At 40.7% G+C, this 16,341-nt stretch overlaps 1 protein-coding gene across 2 annotated transcripts in view; it reads right to left on the bottom strand.

Annotated features, from left to right (window-relative positions):
• Positions 1 to 16,341, bottom strand: part of LOC119489925 (prickle-like protein 2) — a 53,910-nt gene that overhangs the window by 3,074 nt on the left and 34,495 nt on the right. The window contains exons 2-7 of one of the 2 annotated variants that reach the window (XM_037772971.1): positions 8,763 to 8,947; positions 3,528 to 3,641; positions 3,293 to 3,430; positions 2,334 to 2,537; positions 818 to 1,004; positions 57 to 211 (exon numbers count right to left, since the gene is read on the bottom strand). In XM_037772971.1, the coding sequence (XP_037628899.1) occupies positions 57 to 211; positions 818 to 1,004; positions 2,334 to 2,537; positions 3,293 to 3,430; positions 3,528 to 3,641; positions 8,763 to 8,894 (930 nt within the window). In that variant the 5' untranslated portion in view covers positions 8,895 to 8,947. Of the gene's footprint in view, positions 1 to 56; positions 212 to 817; positions 1,005 to 2,333; positions 2,538 to 3,292; positions 3,431 to 3,527; positions 3,642 to 8,762; positions 8,951 to 16,341 lie in introns of both variants that reach the window. The other variant, XM_037772970.1, reaches the window with a different exon arrangement.

Raw genomic sequence — 16,341 nt, forward strand, 5'->3', positions numbered from 1 at the left:
ATATGTAAAATACAGTTTAATATATGTATGAATGACGTCTTTTTTTGGTTACCAACCTGTCCAGCGCTACAGGACCGTGAGCAGAATATCTGTCCCTGCTTTGGCAGGAATGGGCGGCCCAGCAGAGAGCGCTTGCAACGGGCACAGCAGAAACACTCCTCGGTTGCGTGCCAGTGCTGCCCATCGTACGTCATCTGGCCTTGGTCAATGCCTTTGGTTAAATGAGGAAAATAAACATTATTTTACAGCATAACATACCAGAAGCAAGTTTCTCAGTAAATACACAAGCGGTCTAGCGTTAACTGCTTAAAAATGGTAATGTGATGTTGTTCTACAAAGTCAGTGCAGCTAATGAACACAGCCCACAGTCTGATTTTAGCCATTAGCCAGTAGGTTAAGCTCATTTTTGTCAGATATGCCACTTAGTGCTGAAACAGAGTAAAAAAAAGGAACACATTTGTGGATCTTCTGTGCCCATACATGATCGCTCGATTTGTAAGAATAGCGCGAATACATTTCACCAGCCGTGCTCCCCAGCTAGGGGAAGTAATCATCTTTCACAGCTCCCATCTGGATACAACATGGGAGCATCCTCTGAAACACACTTTCACTGTTACTGGAGCTTGGGATGATAATAACCATCCACATCTCACTGCACTGACTCCGCCTCTCCACAGCTGTGGCTCACAGAGCTGATAACACCCACGCTTACAATAAATGCCTGTTAGAGGTTTTCTATGAAAAACATGTCCATGTGTTTTGTTAACAGTTAATGTATTTCAGAGGATTTAAAGCAGCATTACAACACGTGCTTTACCTATGTGTTCTCCACATGCGTCACAGTACTCTGCATAAAGAGACTCGAAGCAGTTGCAGCAGTGTGGCCGTCCGTCCTTCATGATGTAGCGCTGGCCGCCGAGAGTGGTCTCACACTCGTAGCAGCAGAAGTGCTTCATGTGCCAGTGCCTGCCCTCTGCCTCGGTGCATTCATCAGCAAAGATTATCTGCACGATAAAGACATTACATTCATTAGCGAGGATATTCTACTCCGAGATTTAATGAAGATTTTAAACTAGTTTTACACCCATTTCAAAAATGAATTTTAATGCTGCTGAAGAAGCAACATAATCTTGGTTGGTGATGATGTTTGGGGTACCTCAGGGCTCCATCCATGGCTCATTATTGTTTTCATAATATTTTTATGTTACCCCTGTTACAGAAAAGTGTCTCTCAACCTTTTTGCCCTATGACCCCCTGCAACTCCTGGTCGCAATTCCACCAAATTATTTTCCCCTCTCAGATTGTTTTATTTCGGCCTTTTCTCATTCCCAGGGTGTCAAATACCGATGCTCAGTCACGGCCATCGGCGTTCGGTACCGCCACACAAGGCACCCCTTAGCGTCGGTATGAAACACACCAGGCGACGTTCCATGTAAACCCATCCGCGGCAACAGTAGTGGATGGGTCCAACAAACACAAGGCTTTTATCCAGGAGACCGCCGTTTGTGTCCCGTGCTTCACGTTACAATCAGCTGTTCGTTCGTGTCCCGTGTTCACAACGTTCAGTGTCATTTTCACTGTACAAATGTAGTAGTTTTAAGCCAAACCATGTAGTTCTTTCCTAAATCTAACTATAAAGTAACGCTCATCAGATGCTAAGGGGCGGTATGTGACGATTTAGGACGAGAACTGGTTGTTTATTTGGATAGAGATTAGAGAAAAAACTGAAAAAATATCTATTATTTTGTGGGGCAGGACAGTTTTTTGCTTCTTTCTTATCCTGTTAATCGCCTCAAGACCCCTCGGATTCATTTTGTGACTTGTCACTGATGATCTAGACATCACTCCTAAATGTCTTTTATGACATTCAAACTGGATCAAATTTCAAATAAATCCCAAATTCTTGTTAAAAAATACTTCTCACTATCCTCCAGTATCACCAGCTGGCTTGAATCTCGGTGTCATATTAGATAAACATGTGATCTCAGTCCGTCAGAACTATTTATGAGTGAAGGAAAATCAAATAATGTATATCAACTAAAAATGGACACCTGGACTACTGCACGCCATACTTTCAGTAAACAAACCGTAGCAGGCTTTAATTAGTGCAGCGCACTGTGGCCAGAGTTATTATTATTATTATTATTATTATTATTATCTCAGGCCAGCTTGCCGCACATTACGGTTAGAAAACAAGCAGACTCTCTGAGACATGGCAAGAATACTGAGACATCTTCTCTCTCCAGACCAGTTTTAATCACATCCAAGTCTCTGAGCTATGAACCATTCAGCCATTTCCAACCCTGAAGGGCTCCGGGCCCAGACAGGCGCACCTCATCACAGGCACAGCAGCGGGGCTTCAGCCTCTCGGCATGGTGCCGGCCACACAGGATCTTGCCATCCTGGTAGAAGTAGATGAGATCCACCAACAGCTCCTCACACATGCTGCAGACGAAGCAGTGAGTGTGCCAGCATTTCCCATGACCCGCCCTCGCCGCAAAAACCACCATGTCCCCTCCGTTTATTTGACCACCACACTAGAGGAGAGGAAAAAGGGGAGAGGAGAGGGAAAGGAAGGAGAGGAAATTAGATGAGCGGAAAAGAGAGGAAAGGAAAGAAAGAGAGGGAGGAAGAAAGGAGATGAGATGAGAAGAAACAATAGGAAAGGAAAGGAAAGTTTACAGATGTGTGGAAAGGTAAAGAAAGGAAAGGGAAGTAGATGAGAGAAGATGAGAGGGAAGGACAGGAGATTAGATGAGAGGAAAGAAAAGGAAAGGAAAGAGAGAGAGGGAGGAAGAAAGGAGATAGGAGATGAGATGAGATGAGAGGAAAGGAAAGGAAAGGAAAGTAGAGATGGGAAAGGGAAGGAGAGAAGAGAAGACAAGAGGTAAGGAAAGAAAATTAGATGAGAGGAAAAGAGAGGAAAGAAAATGAAAGGTAGGAAAGAGAGAGGGAGGAAGAGAGGTGAGAAAAGAAAAGGAAAGGGGATGAGATGAGAGAAAACAATGGGAAAGGAAAGGAAAGGAGAGAGGAGAGGTAAAGAAAGAAAAAGGATAAAGTGGGGGCAGGAGAAGAGGCAGTGGAAAGGTTGAATACAAACTGTAATATGTGGAGAGGGAGGGTGAGAAGATGGTACATCAAAACCGAGAGTATAATTTGAAAAATTGGCTGAATTATACTGATTGACTAGAAAATGCAATTTCTCAAGACAGAAGGAGTCCTTAAAAGTTGTTGTGTTGTGGTAATGGAGAACAAAAGGGCAAAAGGAAGGACGGCTAGTTGTTGACTTTACCTTGTCACAGATGGCGCCGTTGATGGTGAGGGGGAAAGGACGGATGTTGCCTCTGCCCAGGTTGTCCTTCTTCCGTTGGTTGCTGAAGAGCTTCAGCTCTCGTTTCTCCTCCTCATCCAACCCGCTACAATAACGCACCTGAACAACACGGTTCATCATCATCATCAGGCATCATCATAAAAACTACAATGCTTCTAGAGGTCTTAATAAAGATGAACATGTAAAAATGTGTTACCTCATTGTCATGTGGTGGCAACTGGTGAAGCAGTTGTTTGATGCGAAATTTCTCTCCAGGGCTGTTTATATAAGGGACCTTCTCCTCTGGTAAGGAGTTATAATACTGATGCACCTGAAACAAACAACATCAAACATGGGGATATTCAAATATTAAACCTGCATTCACTGACCACGAACAAGCTGTAAAGAAAACACTCACATATTATCAACTAATAAAGTTGATATGAACTTGTTTGCAACATTAGCATTCGTTTCAAGTTGTGTTTCTGGCCACTTTTAGCTGCTTTTGGTCTCCACAAATCCTGAGGTAAATATCTCTCTCTTTAGCTGCTGACTATAGTTGCTAAGTTTGTCTGTCTGCCGTTTGGTGCTGAGCACATAGTGTACAGAGGGTGTATTAAAGCCTTTTTACTGAAAACAGCTGATAAAAGCAGTAAGAGTGAACCAAAACAGTTCATCTGTGGCTGGAAAATCAAAACAATGAGCTGAAAGATACTCACAAAGACACCTTTTACATACAAGTAGTCATGCGATCCATTATTAAATACGGCTGTCAATTGATTAAAATGTTTAATCGCAACGAATTCCATGATTGTCCATAGTTAATCGCGATGAATTACAAATGAATCACTCATTTTTTATCTGTTCAAAATTAACCTTAAAGGGAGATTTGTTGTTGTGAGTGGGCAAATATGCTGCTTTATGCAAATGTATGTTTATATTTATTATTGGAAATCATTTAACAACACAAAACAATGACAGATATTGTCCAGAAACCCTCACAGGTACTGCATTTAGCATAAGAAATATGCTGTAGAAAAGTGTGCTGACTTGACTATGACTTGCCCAAAACTGCATGTGATTATCATAAAGTGGGCATGTCTGTAAAGGGGAGACTCGTGGGTACCCATAGAACCCATTTTCATTCACATATCTTGAGGTCAAATGGCCATGCCAGTTTTATATTGCCAAAATTTAGTGTAAGTTTGGAGCGTTATTTAGCCTCCTTCGCGACAAGCTAGTATGACATGGTTGGTACCAATGGATTCCTTAGGTTTTCTAGTTTCATTCGATACCAGTATCTTCACTACCGCCACTTTACGTATGATGTAGAGCTGACTCACACCGTGGTAACTGAGTCATGTGTCCATTATGCTGAGTTAAAGAGGACATATCATGCTCATTTCCAGGTTCATTCTATTTTGGGTTTCAACTAGAACATGTTTAAATGCTTTAGTATTCAAGAACACGTTATTATTCTCATACGGTCTGAATGAATATACCTGTATTCACCCTCTGTCTGAAACGCTCCATTTTAGTGCCTGTTTCTTTAAGGTCCCCTCTCGAAAAAGCCTTGGCATGTTGAATCACATATGGCAACTCACAATAAACTGACTAGGTTGTCTTATTTCACAGTTTGTGGGTTGGTAGACACTCCAGATACCCAAATGTATGTGCAGAAGCACTGAAACAGTGCGTTTTTTAGTTTACATAATCATTTTACATACATTATTTCATTAATTCGTGGTGACGAACCCACCTAAATGAATCTGAAATTACTTTCAGATGAATTCATCATGGTTTTCATGCCAATAGGATTTGTTTTTGCTTTGCCCTCCATCAACGCTGCCCTTGTAAATTAGTGTCTGGGATTGAAAGTGTGGCACAATGAGCTCCGTGCTGATGCTGCTGCAGACACAACCTTGACCAGCATGAGGTAAATTTTCCTACAGCTAATATTCGCATTGCTTAAAGGAACTCTCCATGCTGCTACTGCAATTAGAATTCACGATGCAGTAGGACGTGGTGGCCGCGGCCTGAACCTCCTTTTGTGTTTGCATGTTAGCGGGTGAAATAGAGAAAACCTTGATTGGTGTTTGAGAAGTAAACACTCAAAGAAAGCAAAGCAATCTTGTCACTTGTCTCTGATTTTCAGCAAAACAGCCTTTGACACAAAGTGCTCTGGTGTTCAGTGCAGTGTAAGGATCTATTTTGCTGAGGTTGTTGTGATCCAATTTACATAATCAGTGGAGTGGAGAGCGGGAGGGAAAGGAAGTGCGTCTCTGAGTGCTGCCCCTCACATACTGTATAACCCAACCACTTGTTTGATTCTACGCTGTGGAAGGCGACTCCGAGCCTTATGCCAAGCGAGGAGAGCTTAGAACGAAAGGAAACAGGTACACTTTAAAGGACAAGTACAAGTATATCACTGAGTATTCACTCTCATACTGCATTGTGTCGTTCTTGTCTATCAGGCTGCAAAAACACGTTCAACTTTCCTTAATATTTTCTGTGTTTTGAGCTCAAACTATGGGAAACTTGTGCAGGGCTGCAACCAGGGTCTGGCAGGTCACTGAACATTTCTATACTGACCATTCACATCTTTTGTACCATTTCTGAAATCTATTTACAACACTTTAGAACTGTAAACACTGAGGCAGTAGTACCAGACAGTAAAATATGGAATAAACCATGTAATCTGAATGCCTGACTATTTTTAATTTAGGAATTGCTTTTTGAAAATATTTCTTAATATAAAGAAATCTGACATGGTGGCAGGTGACCTGATATTTGTACCTACCTCAGCCAACATTTACCCTGTATTTGGCAGGTGGCAGGTCCTAATTTCATTCCCTGGCAACTAATTATTTTCATTATCGATTAATCAATTAATTGCCTTTGGTCTGGTAAAAAATGCCAATCACAATTTCCCAGAGCCCAAGGTGACATCTTCATATTGCTTATTAATTTGTCCAATTTACTGTCCAAAATCCAAAAGTATTTAATTTTATATAGAAGACTAAGTAAACCAGCAAGTATTCATATTTGAGAAACTGGAACAAACACATTTCTGCAATTTTATTCTTAAAAAATGACTTAACAATTAATCGATTATCAAAATTGTTGCCGCTTAATTTAATGTTGATCGACTAATCGATTAATTGACTTAAAGTTTCAGCTTTGTTTCAAATTATGGGAAGCTCTTTCTCACCAAATCCTGTATCCTCATGCTCTTAATAACTTTAAGAGACAGTTTTTGAAGAGGGGAAATATGATATAAATAATATAAAGTATTATTCAGTAGGGCTGTCAAAGTTAAAGCGAAATGCGTTAATGCAAATTTGTTTTAACGCCACTAATTTCTTTAATGGATTAATGCAATCGATCTTTCTGAGGTTGTACTGGGCTCAGTTTTAAAGCTATAGAGATGATACTGGCATCACATGAAACTAGGAAACCTAAGGAATCCATTGGCACCAACCATACGCAAAATAACGCGCCTAAATTGCACAAAATTTTGGCAACGAAAAACTGGCATGTCCATTTTCAAAGGTGTGAAAATGGGTTCTATGGGTACCCACAGGTCTCCCCTTTACAGACATGCCCACTTTATGATAATCACATGCGGTTTTGGGAAAGTCATAGTCAAGTCAGCACACTGACACACTGACAGCTGTTGTTGCCTGTTTGAGTATATTTTTATGCTAAATGCAGTACCTTTGAGGGTCTCTGGACAATATTTGTCATTGTTATGTGTTGTTAATTGATTTCCAATAATAAATATATACATACATTTGCATAAAGCGAGCATATTTGCCCACTCCCATGTTGATAAGTATTAAATACTTGACAAATCTCCCATTAAGGTACATTTTGAACAGATAAAAAAAAGTCTGATTAATTTAAGATTAATTGTGATTAATCATGGACAATCATGCAATTAATCGCGATTAAATATTTTAATCGATTGGCAGCCCTATTATTTAAATACTATTTCACTAATACAGTTAATATCTGTTGAAAAGTGGGTCAGAGATTCAGCCAGGCACAGTCACAAATAAACCTCATTGTCACAGAAAATGTTGAGTTGTGACAGCTCGATGAACTGTACTGTGTGAAATAATGATTTCCTTTTAAAATGCGAGTCACATTAATGCCATTGTGCGGAGAGAAACCTGAAGTGACAGGGCTTAAAAATCATTACATGCAAGTGCATTATAAAAGCAACAGGCAGCTACAATTGCCTGCACCCCCTGTTGGATGAGAGAGAAAGCAACCTCTTTTAGCATCCTGTCAAGATGGCTGACTGGAGAAAATGACTGTTATCAGCCCAGCCTGTCATCTGTTAAGAGAGCCCTAGGAGTCTGCCCTTACTAAATAAAGACACAAGTGTTTATACCCAATATAGCCGGACAGAGCTGTGTTTATCTGGTGTCACAACTGATGAAAACAACGGACAAAAAGAAAAATGATGAGGAAATATCTTCACCTGCATGTGCACAATTGATTACATTAGCTTAGTCATGCATGCAATTAAAAGGCATTTAAACTGCAAATGAGTCCAGGCAGGGAATTGTGAAACCTGGATGCATAAACACATTGCCACACATTTCCAATTAGATTAATTCAAACATTCAATGACTGAAATTACTTCCATTCCTCTGGGTTTAAACTTGCAAGGATACACTACAATACAGAACAAATCGAGGCTTAGCGTACCAAATTCATTAAATGGAAAAATAATGGTGTGTAAACAGTTTCTAAGTGACACGTTTCTCTCCTATTTTTAGAGAAATGTTATAATCACCTACTTGATGGTGATTGGGGAAATTGCTTGTTGCTTTATGTGAAATGGGACTCCACATAACCCTAAACGTTTGAACATATGAAGGGTTGATTAATGCATAATTGTATAGTTTGATAACAGAGTGATTGAGACAATTCATCTGTTCTTCAAACGATGCAATCAGCTAATCAGTCTGTGGTTCGGTCCGTTATGATTGTCATTCTGTCTGACTGTGAACTTGGTTCCTACACGGTGACAACTTTAACACTGACAGCTGAAAAATGTCCCTGCAGTTATTCTTCCATGAAATGCCTGACAGCCAAGTCTCAGTGATTTGTATGTCACCCCCGCTGCCCTTCCCTTCAACTCAAATAGACTAAAACACCATGAAGGAGATTTAAAAACAACAATAATGATACATTGTCTTGTTTTCAGATCAGTGAATTTTCCATCTCAGGATTATTAGGAAAATGCCACAGATACTTTATCATCCAAATAATTAAATTCTTCTGACCGATTCGGCTCAATTTGATACGGTCTGGCTGTGCCGGACATAAATAATTATTGGCTAATGGAGCATTAGGAGTGGCGGGGAAAGGGGTGTCTAGTCTACTGTGTGAGTCGAATATCTGTGACTTGAAAGGGAAGATTGTGGAGCTTGTGTACCTGCTCAGGACTGAGGCCAGGGGGAACCCAGGCGTACTCCTCCAGGGCACATCCAGAGTCATCATCAGAGGTGGAGTTCCTCTGGAAGTCGTACATCAGCTTGGTGATGGTCTTTTCCATCTCCAGAGACATGGCTGTCACAACATGCTCCTCTGCACAGACCGCTTCAGTGGACACAGGTATTCCTGCTGAGGAAACAGATAAGAGAGTGAGAAAGGACGATTCAACTAAAAAAGGAGAGCAGAGTGAGCAAAGAGAGAGAACAATGGGAGGTAGTAAAGTCTTAGTACACTTCTTATTATTAGTAGCTTTATGCGGAACTGGCAGATTTAGATCCACCAGTGGTAAACATCAGGTGCACCAGGGCTAGAAAAAAAATGAATGTTATGAACCATACTTTTTTGTCTGCATATTCACAGGAAAAAAAACCCCTTCAGTGCAGATCTGTAAAATGCATTCAAGGTATATCAGTGTCTACAGTCAAGCAAGCAGCTCTGTGAGGCTGTACTTTAGCATAATGGGGCTTTGAGCTAAATGCTTACATCAGCATGCTAACATGCATCTTAGTTTAACGTGCTAGCATGCTGAGTAGCATTGAACACAAAGTACAGCTGGGGCTGATGGGAGAGTCATTAGTTTTGCATGCATCTGTTCATAAGAAGTATTGGAAAAATTTTAATTTTGGCCTGATAATGGTGGTGGATGAAATGTTAAGGGACCTATTAGGGATCATGAGTCTCTGTACCAGTGGTATACCTCTGGGTCTGAGAAGTGAAGCCAATGCTGTAGTGCCTTAAACTTGCATTCTCTCTAATAGCCAGCAGGGGGCGACTCCTCTGGTTGCAAAAAGAAGTCTGATTGTATAGAAGTCTATGAGAAAAAATGAGCTTACTTCCCTCTTATATCACCAACAAAGGCAGCGAAGAAGAAGAAGACTGCTAGCAAATAAACATTAATGTAAACAATGCAGATTTCAAAATGTAAAAGACAAAACGGTTTTGCAATTTTTTAGGAAGGAAGGAAATGTATTTGACACGTCTGTTATACTCAGTGGTGGAACCTCCGGGTCTGAAAAGGGAAGTCAATGCTGAAGTGCCTTAAACTTGCATTCTCTCTAATAGCCAGCAGGGGGCGACTCCTCTGGTTGCTAAAAGAAGTCTAATTGTACAGAAGTTAATGAGAAAATTACCCGTACTTCTCACTTGATTTATTACCTCAGTTAACATTGTAAACATGAGTTTATGGTCTCAATCGCTAGTTTCAAGTCGTCTTCAATACAGCATGATGTTCATTTAGTAAATTTTGGTCCCATTTAGAGTCAAATAGACCATAAAGCAGAGGATGCTTTAGGGTGTGGCTACGTTGTGATTGCCAGGTCGCTACCACGGCGTTGTCCGGTCTGGGAGTTGTCTTCGTCTTACAACTTTAACCCTTTCACAGTGCGTTTTCAGCTCATGAAAGTTTATTGTAACATTTTGGTTGCCTAAAAATGTCTTATTCAAAGTTCGGTTGTACTCTCCACCCTCTCATGTCACTTTAAGTAGCAAAAAAACAAGATGGCGACGGACAAAATGCTGAACTTGAGGCTTTAAAATGGCAGTCAATAAACCAAAGGGTGATGTCATGGTGACTATGTCCACTTCTTAGATACAGTCTATGGTCTGTACCAAATTTCATGGCAATCTATCCAATAGTTGTCTGGACATTTCTCACAAAACCTGCTGGTGGCGCTAGAGGAAAAGTCAGGAGAAGTCTTTAAGAGTCATCCTCTGGAAACCACGAATATGTGTACAACATTTTATGCTGATCCACTAGGTAAATATTTCACTGGATAAGTAAAAAAAAACGGACTTGCTGGTGGTGCTACAAGACAGGGGATCACTTAAGTTATTGTGATTCATCCTTTTGGAACCATGAATGTTTGTATAAAATTTCATGACAATCCATCCAATAGTAGTAAAGAAATTTCAGTCTGGATCAAAGTGGTGAACTGACTGACAGACCAGCATTGCGATCCCTAGAGTCATGATTAGTGGTCCAGATCTGTGAAATCACAGTACTTTATATTAAAAAAACGATCTATATTAACAATACAGTCCCAAGACATTGTTATCAGATGCCACTGTATTGCTGCTTTACTCGAATTAATAGATAAGAGATCAATTCAATCTTCTCCTCCTTCTTTCTGTCTGCGTGGAGAACAGCTGCACACATTAATGACACATGAATAATTAACAGGAGTAGGTATCGCCTCCACCGCCAAAATATGAAAATGATATTCATCTCGTTTTACAGGCAACTTGAATATCTAGTGAGCCAACAACGAGAGCAAGAATGACTTCTGTTTACATCTCATGGCTTGTTATTTTGAAAGCTGATGATTGGAGAGATATTAGAGTCAATTAGTGTAAAATGGAGGGAAACAAACATGGTGTCTAACAATGTAGGTACCTGATATGAATTTGAAAAATCCATAGTGATTATTGAACTTGTTGAGGTTGCTGTAATACAATCAGAGAGTTATCAATGTGGACATGCCAGCACAGAAAACTGTGACGGATGAGATGTTTGTTTTCTGTGTCTGCAGGTCATGTATCAAGGTCATAGCAGTTACCCAACAAAAACAACTTGATGTTCGGTGAGAAAGTGTGAACAGGCCCAGACACTTCTGATTCAAAATGATTGCACAAGACAGGTCTTTTCGGGCAGCAACACCATTTCCCGCAGATTAGAAATCACAGAAAGAACGGAGCTTAAGCAGTGGCCAAGGAACAGCAGACATTTCCACAGACTGAGCCAGTGAGTCAGCCTCCGTCCAAGCAGAGCTGAGTACTGTTTATCTCTCTAAGATGGGTGCTGCTGATTTCTTTGTGAGGAGAGATCACAGGTATGTAACCTTGAGCCTCTAGCCTGGCCCGAGGCTGTTATTCATTAGTTTAGGAGGCTGAGTGAGAGTGGGCCTGCTGGGAAGCCTGCAGCGCCAGTTAGACATCAGTTCAAACTTGACTTATGACGGCAATATGAAATCAGATCATTTTACTTTCCCTCCACCTGCGTCAAAGGGAAGCTAGCGTTTGTTTTAATTGCATAGCTTTTATGGCGCTAAAATTCACCTTGTTTTTGTTGTCAGAATTAAAGGAATATTCAAATATTTTGGAATGAATGAATAAATTTGAATGAATTTGAATTTTGAATGTTTGACATTTTGGGATTACGCATAGTCGTTTACTTGCAGAGAGCTAGATGAGGAGATTGATACCACTCACGTCTGTACCTTAAATATGAAGTAATCTCCATATATTAAGGATTGGGAAAATGCAGCATTGTATTGCGGTATTTTACGTGACAATATTGTATCGATACACAAATGTCAAGTATTGATCTTTTATTATATAACCTATTAACCTCTTCTATAATCGACCCGCCGGCGGAATCCATGGGTTCTGAGCATACTTGCCAAACCTCCCGATTGACTCACGTTTTTCATTGCCCTCTACCAGTTTCCTCTCAGGGTCACAATTCTCCCGCATTTCTCCCGATTTATGGCAATTTTTCACACCTTTTTTTTTTCTCCCTTTTTGTTATCTTAACCTGTTTATGGCACTGTACAGCATGTAGTAAGCCATAAGCCCTACTGTTTCCACCAGGACAGCAATAGAACTACACCAAATGTCTTTTCCCGGCAGAGGAGAGCTGCTTGCAACAGCAACAAAGAGGGCTGCGCTTGCCGCTCATCACAGCAAAGCCGTCGTGGTGTGGCACAAGCCATTGGAAATAACGTGGTTCTGAGCGCAGCGGACGCGTTGTGTCTGAAAGGACCTTCAGTGAGTGAGAGATGGGGACAGAAATGGAGACTATTAAGAGAAAGAAATACTCAAGCAGGGGCAAAAGATGAATGAATGAATGAAAACTGATGAATATTAGCCTAGTTTATACTAGATTCCTAGTTTATAGAGATTCACACAAGTTCACGCCACAGGGGCGAATTATTCAGTTTTCTTTCCTGAGAATTAAAAGCAAAAATAAAAATAGGCCTATTTACCATAAAAACACACACTACACACTGCAGAAGAGTTAGTTTAGCTCTGAGAATATCTAATGAATGTACTGTGGGCGTTTGTGCAGAAATAACTGCTGCAGCTCCTCCAGACCAACAGAGGTTTCCTGTGTCTTGTGAAGTGACAGGGCTCCGCAGCAAGAAACGTTATCGTCTCCGACCGGGTGCCGGTGTCTCCCTGTTCCCTCCGACCGCGGTCGGGAGGCTGAGGCAGGAAAAGCCAACACTAGGATCAGCAGTGATTCATGAAGAGACCTTCGTCTGGTCAGCTAACATTACTGCTAAGCAGGTGAAATATTGAGTGATATTGTGGTTTTAGCTGACGTGTGTCGCCTCACTGTTTAGAGCGATGCTCGTTCATGTCTATTTAGAGCGAGCACAAGCGCGAGCCCGACGCTGACTTTCGTTGACTTAACGGCTACAGGTGTCGCTGTTAAGAAGCATTTCTGATTCTTACAAACAGTCCCTTTAAATGACATTAGTTATTAAGTTCATTAACATTTACAGTCATAACAGTAGGTTACACTGTTTGTTTTTGCTATTTTACTGTGTACTGTTCCTTTAAGAAGTGCAGCGGTAACAGCCAATCAGAAGCGCTGGAGAGAGAGGAACAATAGAGAGAGTATTAGATTGTGAGGAGAGAAGCAAAATAAGAGCAAAGAAGCACCTTTTTGGAGGATTAAGTGTTCACCTTCTGTCCACCTTAACTGGATTCTGTGTTTTGTTTGAGTTTTGAAGAAGGACTTGGTGAGTTAAAACTTTTTTTCTGTGTCAATTAGGATGCTATTTCCTTGTTTTTCAAGCTGAATTTGCAGCCAAAATCTAAGCTAAGACAGTGTGAATAAGTTTGTATTCCGACATTTACAATATTATGTTCCTGCAATATGTCCTTTCATAGCAGCTATTTTGACATTTCATTGCAGGGTAAACACAGGTGTAATTAATACCATTAATGATGGCCCCATTCCATTTAGGTGGGTTTGGGCCATATTGTGCATGCTGGCCGAATATATATAGCATATACACCATGCTATATGAGCATATTTTAACATAACATTGCTTTCTTCCCAACTTGTTCGAAACGGTTGAATAATGTTAAATTGGTTAGCATGTTTGGTTCAGTAGTTGCTAAAGTTGACGTGTTTGCTAGTTTGTTTTGCCTGAAAATGTGATTTAACTTTTACTAGGAGCAATGGTTTCAAATGTGTGTTGGGCATTGTTGCGAGAGAATTGGATAACAATGAATGGGAGCCAGGGCAGGAAGTTCCCCGGCGGCCATGGCCGTCGTGGCCCCTATGTCTGACCTTGATACCCTTCTGAAAATCGTATGTCCTGCAGCCACAGTTGTGTTGATGCCCCGCCCACACTGCCCCAGCTGATTTCACCTCTGCCTCTTTCCCGTCTATGCAGTTTTTAGACACCATTGTCTTTTGTTGAGATTCTGAATTCTTATTGGACGACATCAAGTGAAACGCTCGGCACATAACCAGCGGTGGGTTTGATTTCAGGCCTTGTGTGAACATCTGTAAAACCAGGCTATTTATGACGATAGTGAAGCTGATCATGGCCAATCTAGACAATGCTTGTGAATCCACCAGATGCACTGCAGCGTGTTTCCGTAGTGTCTCTCTGTTCTGCTCTACTAAAGCTATGTTCACACTACGAGCGACAAAAGCAACAAAACGGCCAAGCGTGGCCAGCTACCTTGTCGCAGAGTCACAGCTGACGTGTTGCTCAAGCGGTTGTTGATGTAATTGTGTCGTTAAATAGCACTGTGAATCGGCTAATGGCATTTTTTTAGACAGAAGTGGGTGAAACAAAAATATATGATGGGTTGACGCTTCACGTGTCATTGGAGCGCTGAAAAAAAAGTGGAGACCAGCTCAACTGTATTTGTAGCGCATCACGCCCCTCACGCAGCAACAAGTGTCAGGCGTAAGTTTGTAGCTTCATATCACCGGCTTCTATTGAAAATGGCTTGTAGCCTGTAGCCGTGTCGCTCGTAGTGTGAACACAGCTTAAAACTACGTGCCTCGTCTATTGTGTCTCCTTTGCTAGTTGAGGGGCTGCACCCAAAACCGTCTCCTTCTTCTTCAACCCCCCTCTGTAGTCTTATCAAGAAGGAGAATAAATGTGAGTGTTCTCTTCCTGCTAACAGGCACTGTATGTGAAACACATACGAAATAATTGTGTGGATGATTGTATTTTTAAAAACTAAAACAGACCCACAAATCTTTGATCCATGTCGTTCATAACTGGACATTTAACGGTATTAACTTTGTCTGTAGGCTTCAGCACAATAAAGTAGGAAATAACAACAATAAACAACAAACAAATATTCGTTCTTTTTTATTTATTTATTTCCCTGATAGTTATATATTACGTATTAAAAATAAAATCATCCTTAATTAATTATTTCCGTGTACTTAAAATCATTGTTTTAATTGATGGCTTGCTGCTCTGGCATGTGGTCTTGCCCCTAATATGATTAAATTCCAGGTCTGATGGGAGTCCAAATGTATGCGTCAAACACCGGCTAAATACTGGCTAATGGTACTTTTATATTTTGCTTGCATTGTCAAAGTAAAATGGACCATGACATGGCATGAAATGTTTGACTTTTGTGGCGGTAGCTCACAGTGGGTGTGATTAGCCTTGTTAAAGACTCCACTTAATTATATTACTTGTAGAGGGGCTGAAGTATGGTGTGATAACCTGGAAAGAGTTGGCAGTAGCAATCCTGGCAAACTCGACTCTAACTTTGAATCATACATTCAGGTATGTATAGTTCAATCTCGATTTTTTCAGTACGCAAAATTGTACGCTACTATTTGTGTAATTGGTGTTCAGGGCAGGCAGCAATGGGTTATATAATTCATAACAAAAAAGGGGATTCATAAGTGTATGGTGCAATCCCTGTCTGTCATACCAGCTAGATCATCACTGAAAATGTCCTGGAAAAGTCTTGGAATATGATCTCTAGATGGTCTCAGTCGCTAGTTTCAAGTCTTCTTAAATACAGCATGCTTTTCATTTAGTAAATTATGGTCCCATTTAGAGTCAAATAGACCATAAAGCAGGGTATGCTTTAGGGCGTGGCTACCTTGTGAAAGATAGGTTGCTACCACAGTGTTGTACGGTCTGGGAGTTGTCCGTGTTTTCGTCTTACAACTATAACTCTTTCACAGTGTGTTTTCAGTTCATGAAAGTTAATTATAACATTTCTTTAGTCACTTAAAAATGTCTTATTCAGTATTCGGTTGTAAAAATGAAGATGGCGATGGCCCAAACGGCAGTCCACAAACCAATGGTTGACGTCACGGTGACTACATCCAATTCATATATACAGTCCACGGGAGGGAACACAACGAGCCTTCATCAAAAAGAGGGAAAATATGACTTCCAGCAGAACCCAAAATTGCCTTTTTTACATGTTGTATCTTGTATGCTAAAATGCAAGCCCCAATTACACAAATATCCACTGGGTTTTGTTCAGATATGGGAGAGTGTGCAAAGCTGGCA

This window comes from Sebastes umbrosus, chromosome 6, assembly GCF_015220745.1.
Source record: "Sebastes umbrosus isolate fSebUmb1 chromosome 6, fSebUmb1.pri, whole genome shotgun sequence".
Taxonomy (NCBI): Eukaryota; Metazoa; Chordata; class Actinopteri; order Perciformes; family Sebastidae; genus Sebastes; species Sebastes umbrosus.